The sequence below is a fragment of the Salmo trutta genome, chromosome 6 (assembly GCF_901001165.1).
Source record: "Salmo trutta chromosome 6, fSalTru1.1, whole genome shotgun sequence".
Taxonomy (NCBI): Eukaryota; Metazoa; Chordata; class Actinopteri; order Salmoniformes; family Salmonidae; genus Salmo; species Salmo trutta.
This window is the reverse complement of record NC_042962.1, coordinates 50,766,640-50,780,611: the sequence shown is the minus strand read 5'-3', so window position 1 is coordinate 50,780,611 and position 13,972 is coordinate 50,766,640. Positions and strand designations below refer to the sequence as shown.

Below are 13,972 nucleotides of genomic sequence, written 5' to 3'. Positions count from 1 at the left end.
GCTTGGCATCCGACTGTAAGGCGCTACAGAGGGTAGTGCATACAGCCCAGTACATCACTGGGGCCTACATGTACAAATTACCTTGAATAACCTGTACCCCCGCACATTGACCCGGTGCTGGTACCCGCATGTATATAGCCTCGTTATTTTATTGTGTTACTTTTTCTTACATTTTTTACTTTAGTTTATTTAGTAAATATTTTCTTAACTCTATTTCTTGAACTGCATTGTTAATTAAGGGCTTTTAAGTAAGCATTGCACAGTAAGGTCTACCTACACCTGTTGTATTTGGCGCATGTGAGAAATACGATTTGATTTCATATAGCTTGATAGCTAGCTACATTTTTAAGAGAGAGCATTTCAATTGGCATCTCTCCCCCTGTTTTTAGTGACAGGTGGGCTTATGAGTTGTGCTCCACTTTTACTGGGGATAGCTTTATTTGTGACCTATGTACAAATTAGAATTGTGCAATAACAGAGCATAAGAGTTGCCACATCAATGTTACACTGAATTAATTAGTTAAGTTATGAGTTATTGTTATTAAATGTTATATTCCAATGTTATTAGTTATATTCAATTCCAATATTATATTCCAATTAATACTTTTGCTACTGAATGTCATTTTAAAAACTGTTGGGATTTAAAATCTTGCATTATTCAAATAATATGTAGTGTCATTGTACATAATGGATTGTACGGAAAAAGAACAGCAGAGAAAATTAATGTGCAGGTGAATTAAAAAGAGAAACTACATCAAATCTCCTCATAGTGCGGATATTAATGGTGACATGCAATGTGCGAATGTTGCTTTTTTGTATCAGCAATTAGACATTGTTCTTGGGGGGGCTAGTTACCACCTAGTACCCTAACGTTCATAAACTCTATCATCTAATAGCGTGCATTTGCAGTGCATACCCGCAGATCATGAGTGGGTGGGAACTGCGATATTAATCCGTTGATCCCTGTGCCATTGAAAAACCAATACCGGTAATCTCCCTAAATAGATACATTATGAACTCATAAAGAAATATGAAAAAAAATCAATAATTTGTCGTTGACTTCCAGCTGTATTTTATGTGTGCAGTTTGTTGAATGCATCGACCTAATAGAGTGGTTCTCAGAATCCAGCTCCAGAATTAAAAGACGTCCCGCCCCTTTTCCTGTTCATGTAACGTGCAAACTCACTGTCACTCACTTTGGTTGCCTAGTACCCTCCTGGCATCAATCAAGAGTGTGCCATGCCCACGGGTTTCAACAGAAACGCAACGATCTGCTAATAAATGGAACTGCTAGTTGCTAGCGAGTGATGGATCCATCTTCTTGAAGGAAGGCCATCAATACGCATTTTGTTTTCTGTTTATTTAACTAGCGGCTCTGTTTCCATGGGAAATGTATTAGCAAGCTAACGTCAGATAGCTCGATAACTGCGCCAAAAATGATGCGAGATTCAATCGAATGCTGCACTGCTAGCTAGTCAGCCAAATCTGACTGGGGAATGGTCATTTCTCAGTTTGCCAGCATCACAGCTCTGACACATCGCGAAGCCGTTCAGCTATCGAGACATAACGCTGGAAACTAGCTAGCGTTTAGTTGGATAGAAAAAGAGGACGAACATTTGCAGGGAAGCGGTGACTGCCATTGCAAGACAGGTCATATGGATGCGTTGCCTTCGTGTGCATTGTATTGACAATTGTGGCTTGGCTCTAGCTAGGGGACGGACAGCTCTGAGAAGGCGGACAGTTGGCTACGTTAGCTTGTTGGATGTCGCGACAGTGCAGTTAGGTTCGTTCGTTGTGTCAGGCCAGGGACGCACGAACCCAGTCAGTGAACAGGGGGTATCGCAATCGAGGTGGGTAATCGGGATAGTTAGCTAGCCAGGTAGCTAGCTAGTTGTCCAACTAACGTTAGCTAGCTAACGTGAGAAATCTAAACAAGGCTTGAAGCGCGCATCAACGGAGAGAGGCCCTCAACACACCCCCTCGCATCGACACTGCCCCCTCTTCGCCGATCCTCCCGTGATTTGCTGAGATCTGTACACGGGTGAAGTCGGACAGTTCTCGGTTGGGGACAACTTGACAGCGAGGCCCCTAGCTCCCCTCCCCCATTCCCATCCAAGACCCCTCAGTCCACCTCTTCGCAAGACATTAGAAGCGAGGATCGGGATATTAGATACCTAGCTAAAGTTAACCCATCCAACCGAAGTCTGTCATCCACCTAGTCCATTCTAACCCGCGGGTTGCCAAAACCAGGAGGTATGACTTTGGAGTCGATGATGGCTTGCTGCCTGAGCGAAGAGGCGAAGGAATCGAAACGAATCAATGCGGAGATAGACAAACAACTCCGGCGAGACAAGCGGGACTCGAGGAGAGAACTGAAATTGCTTCTTCTCGGTAACTCAAACTGTCATCTATATTTTGGGGATTCTTTGAACCATAGGTAGCTAGTTGCCGTTTTGTGAAATATCAATTTAGCTAACTAGATAGGTTAGCTAGCTAGCTTCGCTTCAGGCCTCCACCCCCCCCCCCCCCCTCTCAAATGAGCTAGCTAATGTTAGCTAACCAGTCAATATGTATTAGTTAGTTAACGTTAGCTAGCTAGATATGTGTTTTGTTAGCAAACGAGTTTGTTAGCTAGTCAGATGGGTAGGTAGCTACCTTCTGTTGCTAGCTAAATTACCAAGCCACTTGGCCAACATCTGGTCACTTTAGCTGTTGGTGTTGGTGCTACTAGTGCTTGCTAACCAACTAGCTACCTAACGTTGGCATCTAGCTATTTGCTGTCATTGCATGCTAGCTAACTGTATCTTGCTTGCCATCCACTCACACCTGGTTTAACTAGTCAATTAGTCTATATACGGTTAGCTAGCTAAGAGCTGGGCTTCAATTTAATTCTTTGAACGGGGGAATGGTTCGTAATCAAATCAAGTGGTTATACTAACAGTGTATTATTAGATGAGTAACGTTAGTGTCACCATATTGTTATATCCAAGTTCTACTATTACTACAAGGACCGGAGAGGTCAATTTCAGAATGAATCTGATGGTGAAAATAATTTAAGCATATATGGTCATGTTAATGGTACTTTATTGCAGAAGACAGATCCCTCCCGACTATTTTTATGTTAACCGCAGCCAAATGAATGATCCATTGGAAGGTGATAGATTGTAACAGTTGTACTGCTAAATAAAAAATACAGGTGAGCTGAAAAGATGAATAGGACTAGGGGGTCACACATTGCACAACCTGGCAGATGCAATTCCTATAGCTAGGCCTAGGCTCTATATGGGAAAGAGTTCTGGTGTGCTCTCTGAATTAAATGTATATATGAAACATTGGGTGCAGCTTCTCAACATCAGTCAGAAGCATGAAGATAGGTGTGTGTGTGTGTGTGTGTGTGTGTGTGTATGTGTCTCTGTGCTTTTACAGACCCCCACAACGAAGAGCATGGAGGCAAAATCAGCAGTAACTCTTTTAAATCTCCTGGCAGTAGAAGTTGTCCTAAGACACAGGTCTCTTGGATCAGTTTGGCATTCCTAAATCCTAACCTTAGCCACAGGATAAAAATAACTGGCCTTAGATTGCCAGCATCTACCATTCTTCTAGACATTAAAAAATTACATTGTGTTTCTATTGGACAAGTTTATTTCGTGTAGTAGACTACCTCTCAGAAACGTTTGCTCTCGTTTCACACTTACAAAATATATCCCAGGTTGTCTGACACGTGTGATTGCCCCTCTCTCCAGTCGTTTCCCTGTGGACCCTGGCTCAGTTCTGAGAAGTAGGCCAAACCACACAGAGACACACTATTCTATTGTAGGCTATTTAGTCATTTTTTTCTATTTTATCACATTCTATCCTACTGTATTGTATTCTTGACTTGAACCTGTGGGGAGCATATTAGGCCTAGGTCATGAAGAAAGAAAAAATATATATATCTGTCACACTGAACAAAAATATTAACGCAACATGTAAAGTGTTGGTTTCATGAGCTGAAATAAAAGATCTCCGAAATGTTTCATACGCACAAAAAGCTTATTTTTCGCATTCTGTGCACAAATTTGTTTAAATCTCTGTTAGTGACTGTCTCCTTTTGCCAAGATAATCCATCCACCTGACAGGTGTGGCATATCAAGAATCTAATTAAACAGCATGACCATTACACAGGTGCACCTTGTGCTGGGGGCAATAAAAGGCCACTAAGATGTGCAGTTTTGTCACACAACACAATGCCACAGATGTCTCAAGTTTTGAGGGAGCGTGCAGTTGGCATGCTGACTGAAGGAATATCCACCAGAGCTATTGCCACAGAATTTATTGTTCATTTTTATACCATAAGCTGCCTCCAATGTCCTTTTAGAGAGTTTGGCATTACATCCAACCGGCCTCACAACCGCAGACCACGTGTAACCACGCAAGCCGAGGACCTCCACATCCGGCTTCTTCAGCCACTTGGACAGCTGATGAAACTGGGTTTGCACAACCAAAGAATTTCTGCACAAACTGTCAGAAACCATCTCAGGGAAGCTCATCTGGGTTCTCGTCGTCCTCACCAGGGTCTTGACCTAACTGCAGTTCGGCATCGGCATCGTAACTGACTTCAGTGGGCAAATTCTCACATTTGATGGCCACTGGTACGCTGGAGAAGTGTGCTCTTCATGGATGAATCCCGGTTTCAATTGTACCGGGCAGATATGCAGACAGTGGTATATTGTGTAGTGTGGGCGAGCGGTTTGCTGATGTCAATGTCAGAGTGCTCCATGGTAGCAGTGGTGTTATGGTATAGGCAGGCATAAGCTATGGACAACGAACACAATTGCATTTAAGCAATGGCAATTTGATTGCACAGAGATACAATGACGAGATCCTGAGGCCCATTGTCATGCCATTCATCTGGTGCTATCACCTTATGTTTCAGCATGATAATGCATGGCCCAATGTTGCAAGGATCTATACACAATTCCTGGAAGCTGAAAATGTCCCAGTTCTTCCATGGCCTGCATACTCCCCAAACATGTCACCCATTGAGCATGTTTGGGATGCTCTGGACCGGCGTGTACGACAGCGTGTTCCAGTTCCCACCAATATCCAACAACTTCACACAGCCATTGAAGAGTGGAACAACATTCCACAGGCCACAATCAACAGCCTGATCAACTCTATGTGAAGGAGATTTTTTTAAGGTATCTGTGACCAACAGATGCATATCTGTATTCACAGTCATGTGAATTCCATAGATTAGGGCCTAATTAATTTATTTCCATTGATTGATTTTCTTTGAACAGTAACTCAGTAAAATCTTATAAAACGCAACATGCAAGAATTTCTATTTTTGGTGTGTGTACACACACACACTATCTGTATCCAGTAGGCTCAGTTGGATTACTGTTCCCCACTTCCATTTCTCAATTCTACTGCTTCAGAGTGGAGCACAGAGATGATGGATGTGTGGGTTGGGACTGCTCACTTCATCATCAATATATCTCTGTTTATACCTACTGACTATTCCTACTCTTGTGATGCAATGCTGTGTGAGTCTAGGACCAGGGCTGGAACTAGAGCCAGTACTAGTTATGCAGGAACTAAAGCAGGCTAGCCCTGATCAGTGGAGAAGTCTACTTCCTGTATCAGATTCTTAGATTTTAGTCAGTCAGTGGGACTTCTGTGAGAGGCAGTGTGTGCCTGTGCCTCTGTGTGACCAGTCATGCTGTAAACAGACTATTCTAAGTGAGCTAAGGCTCTGTATTTGTGTCTGAGCAGGGATAAGGAGGTGTAAAGAAGGACTAGTCCAGGTTTATAATAGGCTTTGTTAAACATGGATAAAGCTTAGACTGATATGTCACTGACTCCTATTAGTCACACGTCTCACTAGGGCTATGCGTGGTTTTCCAGGTCAATTACCTTGTTTTTAAATGCTCCATAGTTCTACACTCTCCTGTTCAATGCATGACGTTACGAGTACCACATTCCCAAGCTGTTGCATTTATCAGGAGTTGATTGTACATGCAAATACTGGGGTTTCCTATGGCTCGGTTGGTTGGAGTATGAAGTGCTTGTATAACCAGAGTTGAGTTTTGATGCCTGAAGAAGGGACAGGTCATGGAGACCTCACTCACTCTCTACCCCCCCCCCCCCCCCCCCATGCTCCACAGCTCTGGTGGTGTTTTTTCTCTACTTGGTCAAAACATAGAGGGCTCTAGGCTGGCTCGGCTGGTGGCTGCTGTAGCTTGACTAGGGACTGGCTGGTGGCTGCTGTAGCTTGACTAGGAACTGGCTGACTGGGGGCTGCTGTAGCTTGACTAGGAACTGGCTGACTGGGGGCTGCTGTAGCTTGACTAGGAACTGGCTGGCTGGGGGCTGCTGTAGCTTGACTAGGGGCTGGCTGGCTGGCTGGGCTGGGGGCTGCTGTAGCTTGACTAGGGACTGGCTGGGCTGGCTGGGCTGGGGGCTGCTGTAGCTTGACTTGGGGCTGGCTGGCTGGCTGGGCTGGGGGCTGCTGTAGCTTGACTTGGGGCTGGCTGGCTGGCTGGGCTGGGGGCTGCTGTAGCTTGACTTGGGGCTGGCTGGCTGCTATTGCTGGGCTTGGGGCTGTGCTGTGCTGGCTGGCTGGGATCGGGGCTGCTGCAGCTTGACTTGGGACTGGCTGGTTGGGCTGCTATTGCTGGGCTGGGGGCTGCTGTAGCTTGACTAGGGACTGGCTGGCTGGCTGGCTGGCTGGGCTGGGGGCTGCTGCAGCATGACTTGGGGCTGTTTGGCTGGGCTGGGGGCTGCTGTTGCCTGAATTGGGGCTGTGTTGGCTGGGCTGGGGGCTGCTGCAGCATGACTTGGAGCTTTGTTGGCTGTCTGGCTGGGATGGTGGCTGCTGTAGCCTGACTTAGGGCTGTGTATCTGTGACCTGGGCTGTTGGCTAAATGAACTGCTGCCTACTCAGTCACTTTCTTGCCCTGCTGCTTCGCTCCAAATGTGAGGGGTATCCATGTCGGGCTAGCAGGGCTCAGACTCTCCAAATGGAGGAGAAACTAGCTCAGATGAAGTTCGATTTGGGTGGTCACTCACTAGCCAGGGGCAGGTTGATGGTGGGTTTAGTTCTAAACCCAGGTGACGGTCAGAGCAGAAATAGCCTGGAGGAGAGAAGACTCAGGTGTTCGCTCATTATTTTGGTCATATAAGGGAATGTTGTCATGCTTCTTGAGCTAGTTTTGACAGCCGTGTGTGTGTGTGTGTGTGTGTGTGTGTGTGTGTGTGTGTGTGTGTGTGTGTGTGTGTGTGTTAAATCCCTCCACGCCAAGGGTCAGGTTTAGGGATAATGATCTGACTTGCATTACATAAATACTATTACAAAAAAATTGCATAATTTTATAGCAGCCATTTTTTCACCTCCTAGGCCATCAACACGGTGTTCAGGTTCACCAAACCTTTTCTATGATTCTGACCCACTGTGACTGACTGGCTGGCTGGTACACAGTCTGACGAACATACATACATGCATGCATGCATACATGCATACACTCAGAAGCCAACCTATAAATACTTTCCCAGGTGCTCACCTTGTTAATGAAGAGGATTTTAATCGAGTGTGTGTCCCACAGCCACCAATCCTCATGGAACACCACGCACACACAGCCCAAACGGGGTCATGCATTTCTCTCTGGAGATGTAGGGGGGTTATGAGGCAGAGTTCTAGACTAACTTTTATTCTGGTGGCACTGGTGCTCCCAACTTTTTCAGTTGATGGCACCAGCATATGATTTGGTCATCCTGGTTTTTCACCACTGCTCAGTGATAATGACCTGAGACTCATAATGTGCCTGCATTCCATACAGAACCTAATAATGACTAGCCGTCTTTTATATTAGCACGCCCTTGCAGAGCTTGACATTCAGGTACATTTGCCAGTGGCACACCGGGCCAGTGCCAACTGAAAGCTACTGGCCCAAATTAAAAGAAGACTGACCAGGGAAAGCGGATGATGCACGCATCATTTAAATGTTATCTTTCGTTTGTGGGCTGTAGCCTATAGTCTAATGACCTATCCTCCATACACAAAGAAATTACATTTTAACTTGACAATTTCATTTATATTGATTGTTTGGAGGGAGGGGGAAAATGGTGCAAAGATTTTATCTCAAAAAGGGTGTTACTGTTAAAGATTTTTGAAGTCACTTTGTAGGGTCCTATAAAATCCAGTTTTATCTTTTGGTAAATTCAGTTCTCACGGTTTTATTTTTCCAGGCTTCTGAGGTATCCTAGTTTTTTTCAGGTTTTCACTCTCAAAATCACCTTTTTATAGAAAAGAACATTCCATTTCTGTATTTATGTCCACAACAATGCTTAAACCACATCAGGAGAACAAAAGCAACATTGGAGGGTGTAGTTGCCCTTTTAATTTGTGTAAACTATCAAGAGACCATTGTTTGGCTAGTTGTTTTTTTACTCTAGGCTACAATGTACAGTGTAGGCTACATGTGATGGCAGTTTGCTAAACAAATGTCCCGCGATTGGTACAAATCATTATGAAATCATTCTGCCAGGTAGACCTACTTTGCAGTCAACATTTAATTGGGAAGTTTTTTTGGGGAATGCCTTTATAAATGTTCATTCAGCCTCCCAAGGCGTGTTGCGATGTCACTACAGCGCAGTGTTGTGGCATCACTACAGCCTGGGGTTCGATCCCAGGCTGTGTCACAACCGGCCACAATTGCCCAGCATTGTCTGGGTTAGGGGAGGGTTTGGCTGGGTTGGGGGGTGCTTTACTTGGCTCATCGTACTCTAGCGACTCCTTGTGGCGGGCCTGGGCGCCTGCAGTCTGACTTCGGTCCTCAGTTGAGCGGTGCTTCCTCCGACACATTGCTGCTGGCTTCAGGGTTAAGCGAGCGGGTGTTAAGAAGCGCGGTTTGGAACTGCACACGGGGACAAAGATTGTACTTTTTGGAGAAATGTCCTCTGGTCTGATGAAACAAAAATAGAACTGTTTGGCCATAATGACCATCGTTATGTTTGGAGGAAAAAAGGGGAGGCTTGCAAGCCGAAGAACATCATCCCAACCGTGAAGCACGGGGGTGGCAGCATCATGTTGTGGGGGTGCTTTGCTGCAGGAGGGACTGGTGCACTTCACAAAATTAATGGCATCATGAGGAAGGGAAATTATGTGGATATATTGAAGCAACATCTCAAGACATCAGTCAGGAATTTAAAGCTTGGTCACATGGGTCTTCCAAGTGGACAATGACACCAAGAATACTTCCAAAGTTGTGGCAAAATGGCTTAAGGACAACCAAATCAAGGTATTGGAGTGGCCCTCACAAAGCTCTGACCTCAATCCTATGGAACATTTGTGGGCAGAACTGAAAAAGTGTGTGTGAGCAAGGAGGCCTACAAACCTGACTCAGTTACACCAGCTCTGTCAGGAGGAATGGGCCAAAGTTCACCCAGCTTATTGTGGGAAGCTTGTGGAAGGCCACCTGAAACGTTTGACCCAAGTTAAACAATTTAAAATCAATGCTACCAAATACTAATTGAGTGTATGTAAACTTCTGACCCACTGGGAATGTGGTGAAAGAAATAAAAGCTGAAGTAAATCATTCTCTCTACTATTATTCTGACATTTCACATTCTTAAAATAGTGGTGATCCTAATTGACCTAAGACAGGGAATTTGTACTTGGATTAAATGTCAGGAATTGTGAAAAACTGAGTTTAAAAGTATTTGGCTAAGGTGTATGTAAACTTCCGACTTCAACTGTGTGTGTGTGATATTACACGCATGCAAGCACACACATGTAAATCACCAGGTAGGGCCCTATAAAAACGGAATCCAGATGTAGAAACGGAATAAAAAAACAAACCGATTTTAATTAAATTATTCAGAGGCGCATCAACAAGATGCGTATGCCTAATGAACAGCAAAAGCACTAGCCTATGTCAATGTACTATGCCCCATAGTACAAAGGTTGAGACATTCTATTGTGCGGGAAATAAATATCCCACCTTATATTTATTAAACACGACTGGCGTTTAGCGTGTGTGTGTGTGTGTGTGTGTATGTATGTATGTATGTATGTATGTATGTATGTATGTATGTATGTATGTATGTATGCATGTATGCATGTATGCATGTATATATCTCAATCAATTTAAATTGACTATTTTGGTTAATGGCCTTGGTGCCCTGGCACATTGGGCTCCTCTTGAAGGGCAAATGGCCTTGGTGCCCTAGCAGGTGGCCTTGGTGCCCTGGCAGGTGGCCTTGGTGCCCTGGCAGGTGGCCTTGGTGCCCTGGCACATTGGGCTCCTCTTGAAGGGCAAATGGCCTTGGTGCCCTAGCAGGTGGCCTTGGTGCCCTAGCAGGTGGCCTTGGTGCCCTAGCAGGTGGCCTTGGTGCCCTAGCAGGTGGCCTTGGTGCCCTAGCAGGTGGCCTTGGTGCCCTGGCACATTGGGCTCCTCTTGAAGGGCAAATGGCCTTGGTGCCCTAGCAGGTGGCCTTGGTGCCCTAGCAGGTGGCCTTGGTGCCCTAGCAGGTGGCCTTGGTGCCCTGGCACATTGGACTCCTCTTGAAGGGCAAATGGCCTTGGTGCCCTAGCAGGTGGCCTTGGTGCCCTAGCAGGTGGCCTTGGTGCCCTGGCACATTGGACTCCTCTTGAAGGGCAAATGGCCTTGGTGCCCTAGCAGGTGGCCTTGGTGCCCTAGCAGGTGGCCTTGGTGCCCTAGCAGGTGGCCTTGGTGCCCTAGCAGGTGGCCTTGGTGCCCTGGCACATTGGACTCCTCTTGAAGGGCCTTGCCCCTAAGAAATTCCAGGCCTGCTAGTAAGACCCTTTTAGTCATCACATTTGTACCATAAAAATCGGAATTAGTCAAATAATTGTAGCTGAGGCTGAAAATTAAAAAATAAATGTAATTTATTTTAGCACTCAGCCAAAGATATGAACATTTTTATATTCATCCAATGTCTGCCATATTTTTGGATAACGTGATGTTGCTGCTCGCGCTGCTCCCTCTGCACACTGAGTGGTAGTGAACGTGATGCTGGTCTGTAGAAACCGGATGCAACCCGGATATAGACGGTCTGTGAATTGGCGAACGAAAACAACGGGGCGTACGTCTCCAGTTCTTATACCCCGGTGTCTCTTTCTCCCCCTCTCTCTGTATCCCTCTTTCTCTGCACCCCCTCTCTCATCATTCCTTTTTTCTGTCTCTTTATATCCCCTCCGTTCCCCCTGATGATGTCAGAACAGAACTGATTCACTGGTACATACGTTTGTTCCCCCTTCTTACCATAAGCTTGGGGATAAGGGTGTGTGTGTGTGTGTGTGTGTGTGTGTGTGTGTGTGTTTAGGTAGGCCAACTAAGGGAAGTGGGGTGTCGCAGCGTAGGTAACATTGACTGGCCTGGGGCTGACCACAGGATCTCTATAACCTCAGTTGGTAGGCAGCTGGTGTGTGTTGTATGCCTTGGGCTGCCTTGGCTGCTGCTCTGTGTGTGTGTGTGTGTCTCCTAAATGCTGCCAGAGAGATGCGTATACTTTGGGTCGCCCAGCAGGCATGCTCCTGTCTCTTCGCTCCAAATGTCTCTGTACTATGATTAGCTGAATAGTCCTTTATTTCTTCTCCTTTCTAAAGTAGTACACGCACACCCACGTTTCCACAACGGGTTCAGGGTAAAACAAAAACATCATGGGGAAAAACGAATCAAAAAATCCCCAGACACTAAGAAATAGTTGTGTTTTTTGTTAGGTGTGAGGGATTGTAGATGAAGCTTGGGCAGAATCGACACGGTCTATGATCACGTTCCCATCCCACAGTGGGGAAGTCCAGAAATGAACTACACAGATAATCAACCACAGTTCACCACTGGTTAACCGCACCTAACCTGTTATCAGCAGTCTGCTTTACCACAATGCAAATGTCTACCTCTGCATTTGCAAACACACTTATTTATATATATATATATATACACACTGCTCAAAAAAATAAAGGGAACAGTAAAATAACACATCCTAGATCTGAATGAAATAATCTTATTAAATACTTTTTTCTTTACATAGTTGAATGTGCTGACAACAAAATCACACAAAAATAATCAATGGAAATCCAATTTATCAACCCATGGAGGTCTGGCTTTGGAGTCACACTCAAAATTAAAGTGGAAAACCACAATACAGGCTGATCCAACTTTGATGTAATGTCCTTAAAACAAGTCAAGATGAGGCTCAGTAGTGTGTGTGGCCTCCACGTGCCTGTATGACCTCCCTACAACGCCTGGGCATGCTCCTGATGAGGTGGCGGATGGTCTCCTGAGGGATCTCCTCCCAGACCTGGACTAAAGCATCCTCCAACTCCTGGACAGTCTGTGGTGCAACATGGCGTTGGTGGATGGAGCGAGACATGATGTCCCAGATGTGCTCAATTGGATTCAGATCTGGGGAACGGGCGGGCCAGTCCATAGCATCAATGCCTTCCTCTTGCAGGAACTGCTGACACACTCCAGCCACATGAGGTCTAGCATTGTCTTGCATTAGGAGGAACCCAGGGCCAACCGCACCAGCATATGGTCTCACAAGGGGTCTGAGGATCTCATCTCGGTACCTAATGGCAGTCAGGCTACCTCTGGCGAGCACATGGAGGACTGTGCGGCCCCCCAAAGAAATGCCACCCCACACCATGACTGATCCACCGCCAAACCGGTCATGCTGGAGGATGTTGCAGGCAGCAGAACGTTCTCCACGGCGTCTCCAGACTCTGTCACATGTGCTCAGTGTAAACCTGCTTTCATCTGTGAAGAGCACAGGGCGCTAGTGGCGAATTTGCCAATCTTGGTGTTCTCTGGCAAATGCCAAACGTCCTGCACGGTGTTGGGCTGTAAGCACAACCCCCACCTGTGGACGTCGGGCCCTCATACCACCCTCATGGAGTCTGTTTCTGACCGTTTGAGCAGACACATGCACATTTGTGGCCTGCAGGAGGTCATTTTGCAGGGCTCTGGCAGTGCTCCTCCTGCTCCTCCTTGCACAAAGGCGGAGGTAGCAGTCCTGCTGCTGGGTTGTTGCCCTCCTACGGCCTCCTCCACGTCTCCTGATGTACTGGCCTGTCTCCTGGTAGCGCCTCCATGCTCTGGACACTACGGTGACAGACACAGCAAACCTTCTTGCCACAGCTCGTATTGATGTGCCATCCTGGATGAGCTGCACTACCTGAGCCACTTGTGTGGGTTGTAGACGCCGTCTCATGCTACCACTAGAGTGAAAGCACCGCCAGCATTCAAAAGTGACCAAAACATCAGCCAGGAAGCATAGGAACTGAGAAGTGGTCTGTGGTCACCACCTGCAGAACCACTCCTTTATTGGGGGTGTCTTGCTAATTGCCTATAATTTCCACCTGTTGTCTATTCCATTTGCACAACAGCATGTGAAATTTATTGTCAATCAGTGTTGCTTCCTAAGTGGACAGTTTGATTTCACAGAAGTGTGATTGACTTGGAGTTACATTGTGTTGTTTAAGTGTTCCCTTTATTTTTTTGAGCTGTGTGTGTGTGTGTGTGTGTGTGTGTGTGTGTGTGTATATATATATATATATATATATATATATATATATATATACATACATACATACATACACACACACACACACACACACACACACACACACACACACACACACACACACACACACACACACACACACACACACACACACACACACACACACACGTAAATCACTAGGTAGGGCCCTATAAAAACAGAATCCAGACGTAGAAACGGAATTTAAAAAACTAAGCGATTTTAGTTAAATTATTTACTTGTATTGAACTTATTAGAAAAGTAGTTAAATTGCACTAAACTGTCAGCAGAGGAAATCCATTATGAGATATTACAGGTTGTGTCTGCATGTGCAGACTTTGGTCTGGTTTGTTGTGTTTCAGTGTCTTTATTATGTACAGTACCAGTCTGAAGTTTGGACACACCTACTCATTGAAGGGCTTTT

The 13,972-nt window shown here is 45.7% G+C and overlaps 1 protein-coding gene across 2 annotated transcripts in view; it reads left to right on the top strand.

Moving 5' to 3' along the window:
* Positions 1 to 1,217: 1,217 nt before the first annotated feature.
* LOC115196175 (guanine nucleotide-binding protein subunit alpha-11) overlaps positions 1,218 to 13,972 on the top strand; it is a 34,748-nt gene continuing 21,993 nt past the window's right edge. The window contains exon 1 of one of the 2 annotated variants that reach the window (XM_029756806.1): positions 1,218 to 2,391. In XM_029756806.1, coding sequence (XP_029612666.1) covers positions 2,256 to 2,391 — 136 coding nt within the window. In that variant the 5' untranslated portion in view covers positions 1,218 to 2,255. The remainder of the gene's footprint in view (positions 2,392 to 13,972) is intronic. The other variant, XM_029756805.1, reaches the window with a different exon arrangement.